Source organism: Heloderma suspectum, chromosome 5 (genome assembly GCF_057233095.1).
Source record: "Heloderma suspectum isolate Gila_16-S chromosome 5, 16-S_ref, whole genome shotgun sequence".
Classification (NCBI taxonomy): domain Eukaryota; kingdom Metazoa; phylum Chordata; class Lepidosauria; order Squamata; family Helodermatidae; genus Heloderma; species Heloderma suspectum.
In genome coordinates this window covers 179,194,538-179,210,437 of record NC_139462.1, presented here as the reverse complement: position 1 = coordinate 179,210,437, position 15,900 = coordinate 179,194,538, and the positions used below count along the sequence as shown (strand labels likewise).

Below are 15,900 nucleotides of genomic sequence, written 5' to 3'. Positions count from 1 at the left end.
GCCTCTCCCCCGCCCCCTCTTCCCTTCCCTTCCCTTCCCTTCCGTCTCTCCCCGCCCCCTCAGATGTCGCTGCTGCCGTTTCACTGCGCGCCTGGAGCCCGGAGACTGACTACAGGGGACGGAGCGGCTGGGCACCATTGAAGTCCGTATCTTTCTATCTTCCCTTCTTTCCCTCCTCCAGCTTCTTTCTGACTCATTTCTTAGGATAGGAAAGCGCGAGCGGGTGTGGTGAGGGCGGGTAGCGTCCCATTTTGAGAACAAGGCTTACATTTTATGTAACTACAAGAAATGCCCAGGCGTGGCCTCTTTTTCCCTCGTTCCCCCTCCTCCATTTTTTCTCGGTGCTGGTGCTGCCGCCGCCGCTTGGCTCATTGAGGGGCTTAAAAAAAAAAAAGGCCCCCAGGGCGACCTTTTTCGAGTAGGCCTCCCCGTCCTCCCTCACTTTGCTGTTTGCTTGTAGTCGGAGAGAAGGGTAAAAATGAAACTGGCACCACAATCCTCTGGGCGTTTATACTTCCGAAGTTTAAATATCGCTGAATTCCGTGGGGCTTACCCCCTAGTTAGTGTGCAGAGGGGATTGCAGCCTTGGGCCACTTCTGCCCCCCCCCCCGGGGAAAGCACCCGGCACCAAGTGGAGGAGGAGGAAGAGGCCCAGGCCTCAGACAAAGCAAGAAATTTGGAGGCGTGGACATTTTTTGAAAAATAATAATCCGTTGCAGCTTTAGCGCTTTCGATGGGTGGTTTTTCGCTTGCAGATGGGGCAAAACATATGGTGTCTGCTGATGGAGCTGAGGTGGGGGGGGTGACGGTGGCATAGTCTTAAGTGATTTGGCGTTTTTCCCCGCAACTGATCCTACCTTGTATACTTTTGGTTATGGGAGTCCCATCTGGGATCACTTTTCATCCCCATTCGCCTTGCCCTTGCTCATGCAGTTCGTGCTTAAGACGCATTTTAGGCTTCGATCCTTTTCAGTAGGCCTTTGTTACTCTCGCATCCCATTTCTTCTAAATGGAGCCACGATGCATGGCCTAAAATTGGCTATGTGATATATCGCATCTCCTGCAAGATGATATTGCTGAGTCAAAGAGGGTTTGGGGGTCTTGGGTTTTCTTCCTTGCTTTGCTGAATCTCATGGCTGATGCTCTGTATAGTTTGAAGAAGCCACTGTGAATTTGAGCTGTAGAGGAGTTAGAGGAAGGCTTTTGGCCAGCTAAGCTGTGTATATCTAATACTTAGAACTGTTGAATTGGATTATTGTAAAACTAAGTTGTATGATTATCATTTTAAGGTGCAATGATCACCTATATAGTACCTACTGCAGGTTACTCAGCTGTAATTCTGAATCCTTTTGAATAGTTAGAACTACTGTTGATTTAAGAGTGTGCAAAAGGATTCAGGATTCTGTAATGTTACACCTTACTGTTAAAGATTTTATTTCATTACAACCTGTTGTCTTAGGGTTTTGCAAAATAAGCCTTCCTACAAACTTATGTGCTAATTTAGAATTTGTGACATGGCTAGTGAAAAAGCATGGCATGTCTTGTAGGTAACTGTAACTCCAAATAATCCTAACAGAATGGAGGTATAACTTCAAACATTGTTTGTATACTTGATATGTATTTTTTAAAAATCACGTGGATAGAAAAAGGACCATACTTGTTTTGAGATGCCTTTCTCTGAGTAATGCAACATTCCTTTTGTCGTGCATTTTTCTAGTAAAAGCTCAGCAAGTCTTCAATAAAAATGGCCACCAATAAATCTACATTGGTAAGTTCATGACCACCAAAAATATGTAAGGATTTTACCACCATATTTCTTCAGATTTATTGTTGGCATCTCTATGTTAAAAGATACATCCACATCTCCCCTCCCCAGCATTATTCTACCAAAATATCAGATCCTGAAAGTAACACTACTAGAAAGAATGCATACTCTGGCTTTAATAAGTTTGCCACTTTCAGGTAAATTTCTGTAATGATGTGGTTAATTCTTGAAGCCTGTCTATACATGATACAGTTCTTCACCTCCTTGTGGGAAAGGAAATAATCCAGGTTTCACTGAGGAAATAGTATGTGAGTGGGAAGTAAGTTGCCATTGATTTAAGAGGACATGTGACAAACAGCATGTAGCAGCTGTAAAGAGACCAGTGCTGGTTCCAACTATAATAATATGATTATATTATCCCACCTTTATATATTACATTCACAGGCAGCAGACATGTAAACGTTGGTATGCTTACAGATGATAATTTTAAGTATAATGCCGAGCATGAATCCAAGCAAGCAAATATATATACTAAAAACACTTAATACAAGCTCAGAGTTGAAGGACTTGGTTTAATTAGCTTTGGGTTTCTCAAACTCTTGATGCCTGAGACACAAGCTACATTTTTTCCTGGATTAACAGTTGACATTTCACCCTTACATTCAAAGATATATATCACATAAACACACACACGAAGGAAGCAATCTTGTGTCCCCTAGACAGCATCTGGGCAACATAGTATTTTTCAGTCTCCTGGCTCCAAGCTTGTAGACAGGGTTCCAAGCTCAGAAGCAGGGAACCGCTCTCTCCCTCGTAGCCAGTGTGGAGAAAACCACACTGGCTGCTTCTCCATGCTTGCAAATGGAGTGTGGAGAAGGGGGTATTCCCGGGAGAAGGAGACCGGGGTGGTATTTCTACAATCTTTCCTATGGCTACCCTAGCCCCCTTCCCTCCCCCTGCCCAAAGCTTCCACTAGACGGGCGAATTCACCTGTCTAGCTAAAATGGAGAGAAGTAGATGCAAGGCTCCTCCCTCTCTGCATAGGATACTCCTAGCCTCCAAGTTCGGGGACTTACAAGTACTCATGGCATAGCCCGTAGGATTATGCCCTTAATTGCTCAGCTTTGTTTTTGCTGCAACTGACTACCATGGCTACACTTCTGCAACATGTACTTTTTGCAACTAGAGGATAGTCCAGTTAATACTGTCATTTGCCCTCCCATGACCTATGTCCAATCAGTCAGGGATAGGACAGTGTGTTCTGGGTAAAGGTAACAAATATTTCTGGGATTCCTGTATGTTTATCAGTTACAGCATGAGTAGCATCATGGACACAATACTGCTTGCCACTTTTGTCTGGCAAGGGTGACGGATTCATCCTTTCCAGTTTGGAGTTGGAGGAGTGGGAGGATAAATCCTTTTCTTTTGCATAAGCTTTGGAAGTTCAACACTACTATGGGGAAGATCCCTGCCCATCTCTCCAGCTCCAAGCTGAAACTGGGCATTTGGACAGCAGTGGCATTCCAAGTTATGTCTTCACCACCCACTATACAAATGAGCCCCAGCCTTTTCCCTCTGGAGCTGGAATAAAAAGCCAGCAGAGGCACTCATTGGGCCTCTGCTACCTAGCATCCAAATCAGCCCCTACTCTCCTATCCCAGCTTTGAAGCTTGAATGAGGGCAGAGTAGGGTTTCTGCAGTTGCACTGTGCTACCAATTCCCCTTAGTGTCCAGCACAGCTGCAGGGACCTTGCCTGCCAAACTTAAAAGCTGGGTGACAGGGGCAGGAGATCATCCCTGACCTCACAGATGTCAGGGGTAGACGTCACAATCTTATAATCTACTCTGAAGTGAGTTCCTCTACATTTGATGGACCTCACTCTCAGAAAAGTACTGTAGTTGAACACAATGGACTTCTCAGTGGATATGGATAGGATTCCACTGAAGAAGAAAAATTAAGGGAAAACAAGAGAGGATTGCAGTGAAGTTTGGCTTGGCTAGCAAGGCCAGCCAAAATTTGTAAGCATGTGTTTATGGAATCCAGTGCATCTTTGCTACTTCCTTTGTGATAATGTTGCTGTCAATATATCATATTAATAGAGTGGTATGATAAGTGCTGCATGGGTTCCTTCCTGTTCCACCAGGTATAGAATGGTGGATGCATTGAACATAGTGGCTTATTTTTTAAAGGCACACATCAATCCCCCCGTTGGAACAATGGTGTGCTTTGGCACACAGTTTGAGAATTACTGAAATAGGGGTAGTAACAAATTTATGAGAGCGGATTTAGGTGGCAGTGTGTAGTTCCCATAAGATCCTATGACCTACACTCCATATTTTTCCACAAAAACTATAGGAAATACGGCTTTATCGGTATGTGTATTAACCATTATATCAAATGAGTGAGAATATATTGGGAACGTCGTGAATTTAAATTTCTTTCATTTACAAAATACATCTGAGCTTTTAACTGAAGATGGAGTTTGAAAATGGAGAGCTCATTCTATCAGTCCATGGTTTCTAAGGAAGGGAGCGTGAATTCTGCATCCCACACACTCTGCAAAGAGCTGCAGTTACTATGTGACTGGCTTCGCACGATGACTGCAATTCACCATGGCTTATTTAAGCAGCTGGGTTGTGGTGCAGGCCGGCAGCTATTTTGAATACTCAACCCCCAGCAGGGGAGTTGCCTTGATTTGTCGTGTCATCTGAACTCAGGCAGCAGGGATTGTTTGAGGCTCAAATAACCCTACCACAGTTTATTTAACCCTCAAACAACCCCTGCCACCCAAGTTCTGATAACGTGACAAATCGAGGCAACTCCCTCGCTGGGGGTTGAATATTCAAAATGGCTGCCAGCACATGCTGCAACCCACCGTGGCTTAAATAAGCCACAGTGGGCTGTGGTGATTGTGTGAACCAGCCCTGTGTGTGTGTGCGTGTATGTCTGTCGCTGACATAGTGGTGTATGCACCGCCTGCTCGTGCACGATTTGATATGAATGAGCAATTGTATATATCTAAGTATGTATTGATTACATTTCTATATCTCCCAATAGCCAGAGCTCTTTGGGCGGTTCACAAAAAAACTGAATTTCAAAAGGTGGGTGGAAAATGGATTTTGATGTGTGGGAGTAGTAGTTTATGAAGGACTGCTGGGGAAAGATGCAGAGACTTAATTGGTACTGTGCCTTGTATATTTGTGTTAATCATTTTGATTTCTTTTATTCCAAGGTTTAGGGTAAATTACAGTGTATTCAAAACAAGTATGCTTTCTTCAATTCCCCATTTTTAGAGGAGAGCTCACACACACTTCCTTGTCTTAATTTCTTTTAACTGGCAGTTTTATCTTCTGGAAACGCTTCTACATTACTGTATCCACCTTCTGTTGGTAGGGATATGAAGGTCTGGGACAGTGTTCAAGGTCTCATTTTGGGGAACAAAACTCCTTTGAACTATTTTCAATTGGAATGAGTAACATGCTTTTAAGACAAAGTTTTATTCACTCAAAATGTGTAGTATGAAGATTTTTATGCAAGACAATCTGCACAGCATTAGAGCAATAATTCCTGTGTAGACTGTAGACGGGTACAACACTCAAACCCAAGATACATTTCTGCACCTAGGTTGCTGCCATTTTTATGTGGGGTGCATGCAGGGCTTCTGTTGCTCATGATTTGCTATTTTCCCCCTTTCCTCCAGAAAGGGGGTCTTCAACATTTCTTGTATCCTAATTCATAGTTTTGTTTGCATTTTGTGTGGGGTGGCACATATTTAAACTCAGTTTCAAAAGAAATTTGCTATATGGCACAGGGTAGCCATTGTTCAAAACAATGTACCTACTGTACAGTCTTGCTGGTCTTGCACAACTTGGGGCGTTTGGATTTGTTTCTCTCAATGTAGTTTTCCCACAGGATTATATACTTGTGAGGTTTACTATGTAACATGATTTTCCTATGTTTGCTATTTTGAATCACCCCCTAAGGAATGCATCCAGAATTATGTCCACAACCCTACTTTTGATTCTAACAGAACTGCAGCACTCCTAACATGACACTAATATACTGGTTTCAAGCCAATGCATAGGGGAATTGTGAAAAAATAACATCCTAGCATAGTGAACTGTGCCTTATTGAAGTTGGAATGCTTTGAGGATGATGTGGATGTAATAACTTGCTATTTGAATAATGTTTGGCTGCTAAGAACTTTTCTATGAAGTTTAAAGTCATTTTCAGTCCTATTTTAAACCTTTTGAGTTTAATTGTGCTAACCTCACAGATGCAATTGAGAGCATCAGTGGAGAAGCTTCAGTTGAACCATATTGAGAACAGCTCTATCTTTTACACAAGTATGTTCTGTTGTTTATAATGAAAACTGAAATGATGCATGGATATGATTGTAGAAGAAATATTTCAAAAAAAGCATCAGAAAAATGCCCAAGCTGCTATTTAGATTATCGCTATTAACAGGGCATATATAGCTTCTAACTTGTATGTGAGTATCGTGAGAAGCTCCTTTTCTATCTTTTGTGTGCCTTCCCACACAAAAGGGCTGTTATTTATTTAAAATTAGTTCTGAGTCATCTCACTGAGCCATATAAGAAACCTTTCTTGTCGATTGAAGTAAGAGATTGATACCAGTGTAGCTGTTGAGGTGTTTTTTTCAAATGATTTTGTTTTGCAGCATAAAATGGGGAAGAAACAGAATGGCAAAGGCAAAAAAGTTGAAGAAGCAGAACCTGAAGAATTCGTTGTAGAAAAAGTGCTGGACCGGCGTGTAGTTAATGGCAAGGTTGAGTACTTCTTGAAATGGAAGGGATTTACCGAGTAAGGAACTTCAAACCTACTTTTTCCAAAATGTCACCTGTACCAGTGCTTAATTGGGAATGTAGGCTGCAATTCTACACAGACATAGTGGGGATATAGAAGAGGCATGAGTACACATGAAAATACTTTGAAATATTTACTGCAGCCAGTAACCTAGTCAAAAAAATCGCTATAAAACTATGGCCTACCTATTTAGCTTTTTGGTCAACTACAGTAAAAAAAAATTAACACCTCTGGCTATGTGCACATGTGCATTTCTTTTCAGACCACACTGTGTGTGTGTAGGCCACAAGCAATATCTTCTTCCTATGCTCTTCAGAGTATATGTCATTCAGGGCGCAATCCTATGGTCGCTAGTCAGCGGCTAAACAGCCATAGGATTGGTCGGTTCCTAGAAACCGACCTCCATCCTCTCCTGTGCTGCCTGTAGGCAGTACAAATCGACTCCACACTCATAAGAACAGTGTAGAGTGGGGGAAACAGGGCGTTCCTGGGGGCGGGCAGATCAGAAGTGCCAGTACAATACTATCTATGTGTCGTCTGGCCGCCTCTCCCCACGCTTTGAGGTCCTGCAGCTAGACAGCCAAAATAGGCTGTCTAGCTGCGAAAGCAGGGTGGCGGGAATGTGGAGGAGATCCACTCCTTACCACTTCTCCTACCCTGCAGTGGATAGATGGTCACCCTCAGGTTCAGAGACGACCGTCGATCTGCATAGGATTGCTCGCTCCAAGTGCAATCCTATACATGTCTATTTTTCCCAGGTAAGTGTGAATATGATCTCAGCCTTTTAATAGCTGATTATGTTTCCTCTAAGCAACTTCAGATGTGAAAAGATGGAAGACAGAAATTTGTTATGCATATTGCTGCTCCAGTAACAAATCCAGATGGAGCTAGGAATTAAAAATGAGTTGATGTTGTGAAGACCCATGCTGATTTATTTTATTAATAGCGCTTATTAGTCACTTTTCCAGAAAATATTTTAAATGATAATATTGAAAATAGACTACTCTGTCCTTTTAAAAGTTCTTTTAAAAATTGGGTTGAAAATGCTTCTTGCTATTTGGTTACTACATATAGCTGTATAGTATATAGCAATATATCACTATATATAGCAGTACAGGCAGAAAGCAAGCACTACCAGGTTGTTTTAAAATAAAAATCCAGTTTACCAGGTACAGATTTATTCTCATTCTAGCTTACATGTGCATATGTGTGCACAAATGCACACTCTAAACTCAACTGAAGTTTAGAAACTTCCTAAACCTTCCTTTGTTCTTGTTTGCACTTCTGTAGATTTCCACACATTGAACTTCTCTGTACTAGTGTACCTGATACATAACTCAGTTGATCCATAGTATTGCTTATATAGTTGATATATGTGGACTTATTTTAACAAAGGTTAAATATTTACACATTAAGCTTTAATAGTTCTTTTCTATACAGCTAAGTAAACTGGGTCAGTTTTTAAGGCTTTAGGACTTTAAGTCTGAGTAACTTGGCTTTGAAATATTCTTTACCAAAGTGGGAGGTCACTTTAATAGCAGTTGGGCTGCATGAAATGATGAGGTAGGGGAGAACAGGACTTCAATGACAGTAATGTTGTCCTAGTAACTGAGCACAGCTGAACTGTATTTGATCTCTTATGATGTGTTGTTGAAGTTCAAACTCAGTCTTTCTGATCTAGATTTCTAATTTGGTTTTTTTCATAAACTTTGTTTCAGTGCTGATAACACATGGGAGCCTGAAGAAAATTTGGATTGTCCAGAGTTAATAGAAGCTTTTCTGAACTCTCAGAAAGCTGGTAAAGAAAAAACAGATGGTGCCAAAAGAAAATCTCTTTCAGATAGTGAGTCTGATGACAGCAAATCAAAGAAAAAAAGGGATTCCGTAAGTTCATTAAAACATTTGTTTTCTGTATGACTTCCTCTTGAAATGCTTCACTGAGGTGTAGTCAGGGAGGATCAAGGAGACCCTGTTCAGCTGTTATGCTCACTGGGTGACCTTGGGCAAGTCTCACACACTCTGAACCTCACCTATCTCACAGGATTAAGCGGAAGCAGTTATGGCAGGGAGGGTCAGTGCCAGATTCCAGTGGGCCCTCCTCAGCATAGTGCGGCCAATGCCCCCTGTCCCCAATGCTGTTGCTCTGCCAGCCAGCCTTCCCTCCTTTTTTTTTTTTATTGGGCAATAGCAGTTCCTCTCCTCACCCATCCAACCCTGCTTGCAAAAGGAAGTGCTGTTGAAGTTGGCCAGATAAACCTGCACACTCTAATGCAGCATTTCAGAAGAAAACCTTTTAAAAACTTGTGTTTTGAGTAGCAACAATCTGAGTCAATTAGACACTGACGGGGGGGGGGGGCACAGGCAATGAGGGTGCAGGAGCAGCATAAAGACGGCTGTGTTCTTTTGCAATGCTAGGTCTGTAGGCTTGTCCAGTTGGCTTCCATGGTGCTTGCTCTTGCCAGCAGGGCCAGGTGAGGGAAGAGGGAGTCGCTGCCGCAATCCATCCTGGCAATAGCTTCAGCTGTGGCAGGATCATGTCAGGGATAGGTCCCTCTGAGCCTCTGGACACTCAGCAGCTGCCCGCCAATGCTGACTGCTGACACTGGGTCTGATGGAGGGGAAGGACCATGCACACCATCCTGAGCTCCTTGGAGGAAGGGCTATGTGGTGACTTTTCTACAGGAGTTAGAAGATATTTAAAGTAAATATCATTCTCTCCAAATATTTAACCAAACAGGTTGATAAGCCCAGGGGATTTGCAAGAGGTCTTGACCCTGAGCGAATAATTGGAGCCACAGACAGTAGTGGGGAACTTATGTTTCTTATGAAATGGTAAGTAGTACAATGGAAATGTCAATCTGAGGTGCATTCTGGACTGACTTGATAGGCAATAGCATTTTCTGCTGTTACAAACAGAACAATAGGATGTAAGGTCTATTGGTAGAGGAATTGGTCTTTCCTTCCTAAGCATAGATAATATCAGTGCTTTCTACTTAAGGAGTTTAGAAAACGTCAGGGCAATCTTCAGTTGCGATTGTCGGTACTTAACTTACTAGTATATGGATAGGCTCACTAATGTATAAGTCTAAACTTGAAAGAACACTAGCCTTATCACATCTTATCAAAAAACTACCATTCTTGTTAGTGTTTAGTATTAATGTATCTGTATGCATGATTATTCAAACTGTTTTGGTATCAGTTTAAAGTATAATTTTGCCCCAAAGAGCTGCTAATATAGTTGCAGCCCAATTTTATGCATGTTTACTTGGAACCAAGTCCCACTGAGTGCAGTGATATTTAACTCATATTAGAACTTCAGAATTAGCAGCTGTATTCAAAAATCTTCCCTCAGGAATGTTATACTGATGGGATAATATACCCAATGAATAGCTAAATAGCTATTGCTATAGGTGGAAGTGAGATCTAGCATTTTTCTTTCTGCATTGGTGTCTTGAGAGCTGCTGCTGCCCAGTCTTTTCAGACATTAACAGACTTTGAATGACTTGAGTAGGAACTTACTCATTTGACTCTTCTGGTGATAAATGTAAAGTAATAACCGTATACACACTTTCCTGGGAATAAAATCCCACTGCATTAAATGGGGCTAACTTCTGAATAAGCGTACACAGGATTAAGCTTCATGCACTACTACTTCTGAAAGGTGCTAGCATTAAGATTCAAACTCATGGGAATACTTCTCAATATATTAATTAGAGTTCTCTCTTAATACAGGAAAGACTCGGATGAAGCAGACCTGGTACTGGCCAAAGAAGCTAATGTGAAATGCCCTCAAATCGTAATTGCTTTTTATGAAGAACGGCTAACTTGGCACTCATGCCCAGAAGATGAAGCGCAATAATTGTTTGCGTTTCTTTCCCCCGCCCGTTTTTTATATATGTATGATTTTGACTTATCAGAAATGTGGAAAGCTTCTAAGTTCTAATGAGACAAGTTTGGTTATTTTTGAAGTAATGTGTTTTGCATAAACAAAGGATAAAAGGGTTTGTGCTATTTGCTTTGTTTATTACAGGAGAGCATTTGATACTGCTTCCTGCATATTAGGTAAAGTGTTTTATAAAACTTGATAGTTAATAGTGAATCTTAATGGCAGTTTGTTCAAACTCAGAAGTGTTTTTGTAGCCCTCTATACAACAGATGTGCATGCATGTTAGCCCCAATTTAGTCCTCCTTAAATCTATAAGATCATTCTTTTTAGTATTTGTGGCTACTTGGTTCTAAGGGGACCAGGTAAAAACTTTGTAGTAAGTTGAAGTTGCGAGACTGTATATTATTTACTTTATTGTAAATACTGGTGAACAGTTATCAATAAAATAGTTTTATATTCTTGTTCCTTCTTTGCCAAACAGTGAGAAGCTAAGAGTCTTCAGAGGGTTGTTTTTCACACTGATAGTATTCTTTATTAGGTACAGGCACAGCTTTCTCCACAATTGCTGCAACTATACTTGTATGAAGTCCTTACAGTTTCTCAGTTTCTTTTCTTGGGCTGTTTCCCAAAATCAGTTAACAAATTGATTTCAGGTGGCCATAAAAGTCTCCAGGAGCACACTCATTTTGAAACATGAGAGTATTGACATTTTTAGTTCTTGGGGGATCATTGTCCAGACTTGGTTGCCACTTTTGCAGTCCACATAAGTGGCCTTGTTCAGACGATCAAATCCTAGCTTAATGAGCTCTGTCCACCTACATGCAAGCTCCTTAACTGCCGCTTTGTTCCTCCCTTTGCATGAGCTGCATAACAAATAATTCTTTATTGGTTTTGAAATTCTGGCTCCTTTTGGATGCTATTAACCATAATTCCCAGTTTGCACTTAAGAGGAAGCTATGGTTAACTGTGGCTTTGATTTGTTTCTCACACAAAGAGAAGAGCGAAGTGGCAGCAAAAGGGCTGTGTGTGGGTGCACAGAGCTTCTGCATGTCCTGGTTTATTAAGCCCAGATTTGATTATCTGAACTGGGCCACTGTCCACTCTATGCAAGAATAGCAATTTGTGAACACATAAGCATGCAAATACTACCAATATATAGCAGGCCAGCCAGATGACAGACAGTAGCCCTAGTTGGGCATTCTAACTTGCATAAAGCATGCTGTCCATGTGTTTGCAGGAAGGTTTAAAGTGGAGAGTGTACACATACAGGCTCATCATGAGATTTTAAAACCTTCACAATCACTGTTCTAATTCACTTGGAGGGTTGTCGTGTGGAGCTGCCTCTTCAAATCTTCCCCTCCCATCACGTAGACAGCAGTAAGGCCAGGTGGGCATGGAACCCCACTCTCACTCTCATGTGACTAATAGTATGAGGAACAAATACCTGAGTAGGGCTAGTGCTTTTATGTGAATATTTTGTCTTGGAAGATTTTTGGTGGGTAGGTTGCCCCGAGTTGGCTTTCCAAACATTTCCACAAGGCATTGGTGTTGTAGGGATGGTCATATGCTTCAAAAACATTCTGTTAAGAGTTACAGGCTCTACCTTCTGCGGGGACCCTTTTGTTCTCTTCACACCACGTCAGGGAAAGAGGCATCTTTGAATGTCTGTACCCTAATGCTTAAATGTAAACACTTGCATCTCTAGATCCCATTTTATGCATGTGGAAATGAAATGGAAAAGCTAGCTGGGCCTCAGGAGCTCTGTACCTTGCCTGCGCCGAAATCTCAGTTTGAATCCAGATTTATGCTAAAAGATGTATAAGTAAATGACCATTATAAAATCATTTGTTGGGTTTGACCTATAAAGTCAGAATGGTTCTGCAATGCCAGAAACTTTGGAAGTTCCATGGATATAGCTGCTGCTTTTTGAGCATGCAAGCAAATGTATTTGTGGCTGTTACTCTTTTTCTGCTAAATTGTTTATTTTGATCATTATTTGTTTCATGAATGAGCCAGAGAGCAGGTTTTGGGGACTTGACAATTATTTATCAAACTGCACAGTACCTTATATGGGCCAATATGAGGAACGTGCTAGCTTGTTGATCACATTAAAATAACATAAAAACATTCCTCCATTTTGACATTTGTTGCTAGTGAGGTTGTAAACAGTAGTTAATGGCAGTTGGCATCTGGTGTGTGTGTTTTTACCTACTTGGCAGTTGGTTTTTTTCTGGACAGCTGTGCCTTAACTACTTCAAGGATTTGCTTGAATATCACATCTAAACAAACAAGCCTGAAACACTTTTCTTCATTCTGCCTTAGCCTTAGATGCTGAGGCCCTGTAAACTACCGCAAACTGAAGATATGGAACGAACATTGTTAGTGTTCCTAACTAAACTGTTCAGTCATTAAGTCGTGTCCGACTTTTCGTGACCACATGGACCATAGCACGCCAGGCCTTCCTGTCCTCCGCTCTCTCCCAGAGTGTGCTCAGGTTCATATTCATTGCATCGGTGATGCTATCTAGCCATCTCATCCTCTGCTGTCCCCGTCTCCTTTTGCCTTCAATCTTTCCCAGCATCAGGGTCTTTTCCAGGGAGTTTTCTCTTCGCATTAGGTGGCCAAGATATTTGAGCTTCAGCTTCAGTATCTGTCCTTCCAATGAGCACTCAGGGTTGATTTCCTTTAGGTTAGACTGATTTGACCTTGCAATCCAGGGGACTCGGAAGAGTCTTCTCCAGCACCACAGTTTGAAAGCATCCATTCTTCAGTGCTCAGCCTTCCTTATAGTCCAGCTCTCACAGCCATACGTTGCTACTGGGGAAACCATAGCTTTGATTATACGAATCTTTGTCGGCAAGATGATGTCTCTGCTTCTTACTATGCTGTCTAGGTTTGCCATAGCTTTCCTCCCAAGGAGCAAGCGTCTTTTAATTTCATGGCTACAGTCACTGCGGTGATCTTGGAGCCCAAGAAAATAAAATCTGTCACTGCTTCCATTTCTTCCCCTTCTATATGCCAGGAAGTGATGGGGCCAGATGTCTTGATCTTAGTTTTTTTCATGTTGAGTTTCAAACCGGCTTTTGCACTCTCCACTGTCACCCTCAGTAAGAGGCTCTTGAGATCCTCTTTGCTTTCTGCCATTAGGGTGGTATCGTCTGCGTATCTGAGGTTGTTGATCATGGGTGACAATATGCAGCCTTGTCGTACTCCTTTCCCAATTTTGAACCAATCGGTTGTTCCATGTCTGGTTCTTACTGTTGCTTCTTGACCCTTGTACAGGTTTCTCAGGAGACAGGTAAGGTGGTCTGGTACTCCCATCTCTTTCAGAATTTGCCAGAGTTTGTTGTGATCCACACAATCAAAGGCTTTAGTGTAGTCAATGAAGCAGAAATAGATGTTTTTCTGGAATTCTGCTTTCTCCATGATCCAGCGAATGTTGGCGGTTTGATCTCTAGTTCCTCTGCCTCTTCGAAACCCAGCTTGTACTTCTCGTAGTTCTCGGTTCACATACTGCTGAAGCCTAGCTTGTAGGATTTTGAGCAATACCTTGCTGGCATGTGAAATGAGTGCAATTGTTCGGTAGTTTGAACACTCTTTAGCGTTGCCCTTCTTTGGAATTGGAATGTAAACTGACCTTTTCCAGTCTTGTGGCCACTATTGAGTGTTCCAAATTTGTTGGCATATTGAGTGCAGCACTTTAACAGCATCATCTTTTAGGATCTTAAATAGCTCAGCTGGCATACTGTCATCTCCACTAGCTTTGTTGTTAGTAACACTTCCTAAGGCCCGCTTGACTTCACTCTAGGATTTCCAGCTCAAGTTTAGTGCCTGCACTATCATGGCTATCAGGGACATTCAGATCTTTCCTGTATAGTTCTTCTGTGTATTCTTGCCACCTCTTAATCTCATCTGCTTCTGTTAGGTCCCTGCCTTCTTTGTCTTTCATCATGCCCATCTTTGCACAAAACGTTCCCTTGAGATCTCCGATTTTCTTGAAGAGATCTCTAGTCTTTCCCATTCTGTTGTTTTCCTTGATTTCTTTGCATTGTTCATTTAAGAAGGCCTTCTTGTCTCTCCTTGCTATTCTCTGGAACTCTGCATTCAGTTGGGTATATCTTCCCCTTTCTCCCTTGCTTTTCGCTTTCCTTCTTTCCTCAGCTACTTGTAAAGCCTCATCAGACAGACACTTTGCTTTCTTGCATTTCTTTTTCTTTGGGATGGATGTAGTTGCTGCCTCCTGAACAATGTTACCGACCTCCATCCATAGTTCCTCAGGCACTCTGTCTATCAGGTCTAATCCCTTAAATCTATTCCTCACCTCCACTATATATTCATAAGGGATGTGATTTAGGTCATACACAGCTTTTAAATGGTTTAAAAGCTGCTACCTATTTAGCTGAAGGGCTAAAAGCTATTACCTATTTTACAGTAAATAAAGGGTAGGAGGAGGGCATAGTCAGTGTGGGATTTAAAGTGCAATCCTAACCATGTCCACTCAAAAGTAAATCCCATTTATTTCAGGGGGCTTACTTCCAGGTCCGTGGGTGTAGAATTGCACCCTTAATGTTTCTTAGAGCAAGAAGATCCCTGTTAAAGTGGCGGGCCTAAGCTTCCTCCCTCTGCATTAGATTCAAGGCTGGGCAAACGATGTGAGGTTCAAGCGCTCCCCTGAGACGCCTTTGCCAGTGCTAACTGCCCCTTCTGTCCAGCCTGCTCGTGCATCCCTTCAACTTCCCCACACACTCCAAGTCGCATTCTCGCTCGGATCGAGCAGATTCTCTTTTTCCGGCCACCCTCTGCTCTCGTAACCTAGGGCCAACATCTCTCCCTCCGTTGCAGGCGCCATCTCCTGCGCCCCTGCTTCCGCGTGGGCGGAATGAATACAAAAGCATTGAGATGTCGGACAAATATTTGGCACTTTTTAGTGCATTACATTAATTTATTAACATTAATAAAGTAGATAACTTTAAACACTTCTATTGGCCCTATCACAACCCCACTGTAGGAGAATCCGTGGAGCTCGTAATGAAGCAGGTCCCTTCCTTATTAAGTCCCCTGTAACCAGAGACTTCCTGCCGAATGATGCGCCTGCTAACTCCCTCCCTAAATCTCATGGCCTGAATAAAGGTTTGAGTCCGACCAAGAAAAAGGTCATTCATCCTATACACGTTGACTCAAAAGCAAATCCCGCCGAGATCAATGGGGCTTACTATGCGCACAGGGCTGCGGCATTGGTTCCATTTTTTTAGGGAACACCCAGCAGAACGGGTGTTTTATGTAGCACCAGGCAAAGGCAGAACGGGGTTCAGCGGGCAGAGGTTTAATACAGTCGCATGCTTGCCTTGGGAATAGCGGTTTTTATTTTAATTGTGTCCAGTCCTCGCTGCAGAAAAACTGAAAAGGACTCTGGCAGGCTGG

General features: G+C 42.2%; 1 protein-coding gene across 3 annotated transcripts; it reads left to right on the top strand.

The window, feature by feature from the left end:
* The first annotated feature begins 85 nt into the window (after window positions 1-85).
* CBX3 (chromobox 3) lies at window positions 86-10,935 on the top strand. 3 transcript variants are annotated; one of them, XM_084858528.1, is made up of 6 exons: window positions 86-142; window positions 1,718-1,768; window positions 6,448-6,590; window positions 8,312-8,477; window positions 9,331-9,425; window positions 10,326-10,935. In XM_084858528.1, exons 2-6 carry the CDS (start codon window positions 1,745-1,747, stop codon window positions 10,450-10,452), a joined length of 555 nt encoding a protein of 184 aa, XP_084714654.1. In that variant the 5' UTR covers window positions 86-142; window positions 1,718-1,744; the 3' UTR covers window positions 10,453-10,935. The 3 variants fall into 3 exon arrangements, with proteins under 3 accessions (XP_084714654.1, XP_084714656.1, XP_084714655.1); XM_084858529.1 differs by lacking the exon at window positions 86-142 and adding an exon at window positions 4,824-4,867; XM_084858530.1 differs by lacking the exon at window positions 1,718-1,768.
* Window positions 10,936-15,900: the final 4,965 nt, after the last annotated feature.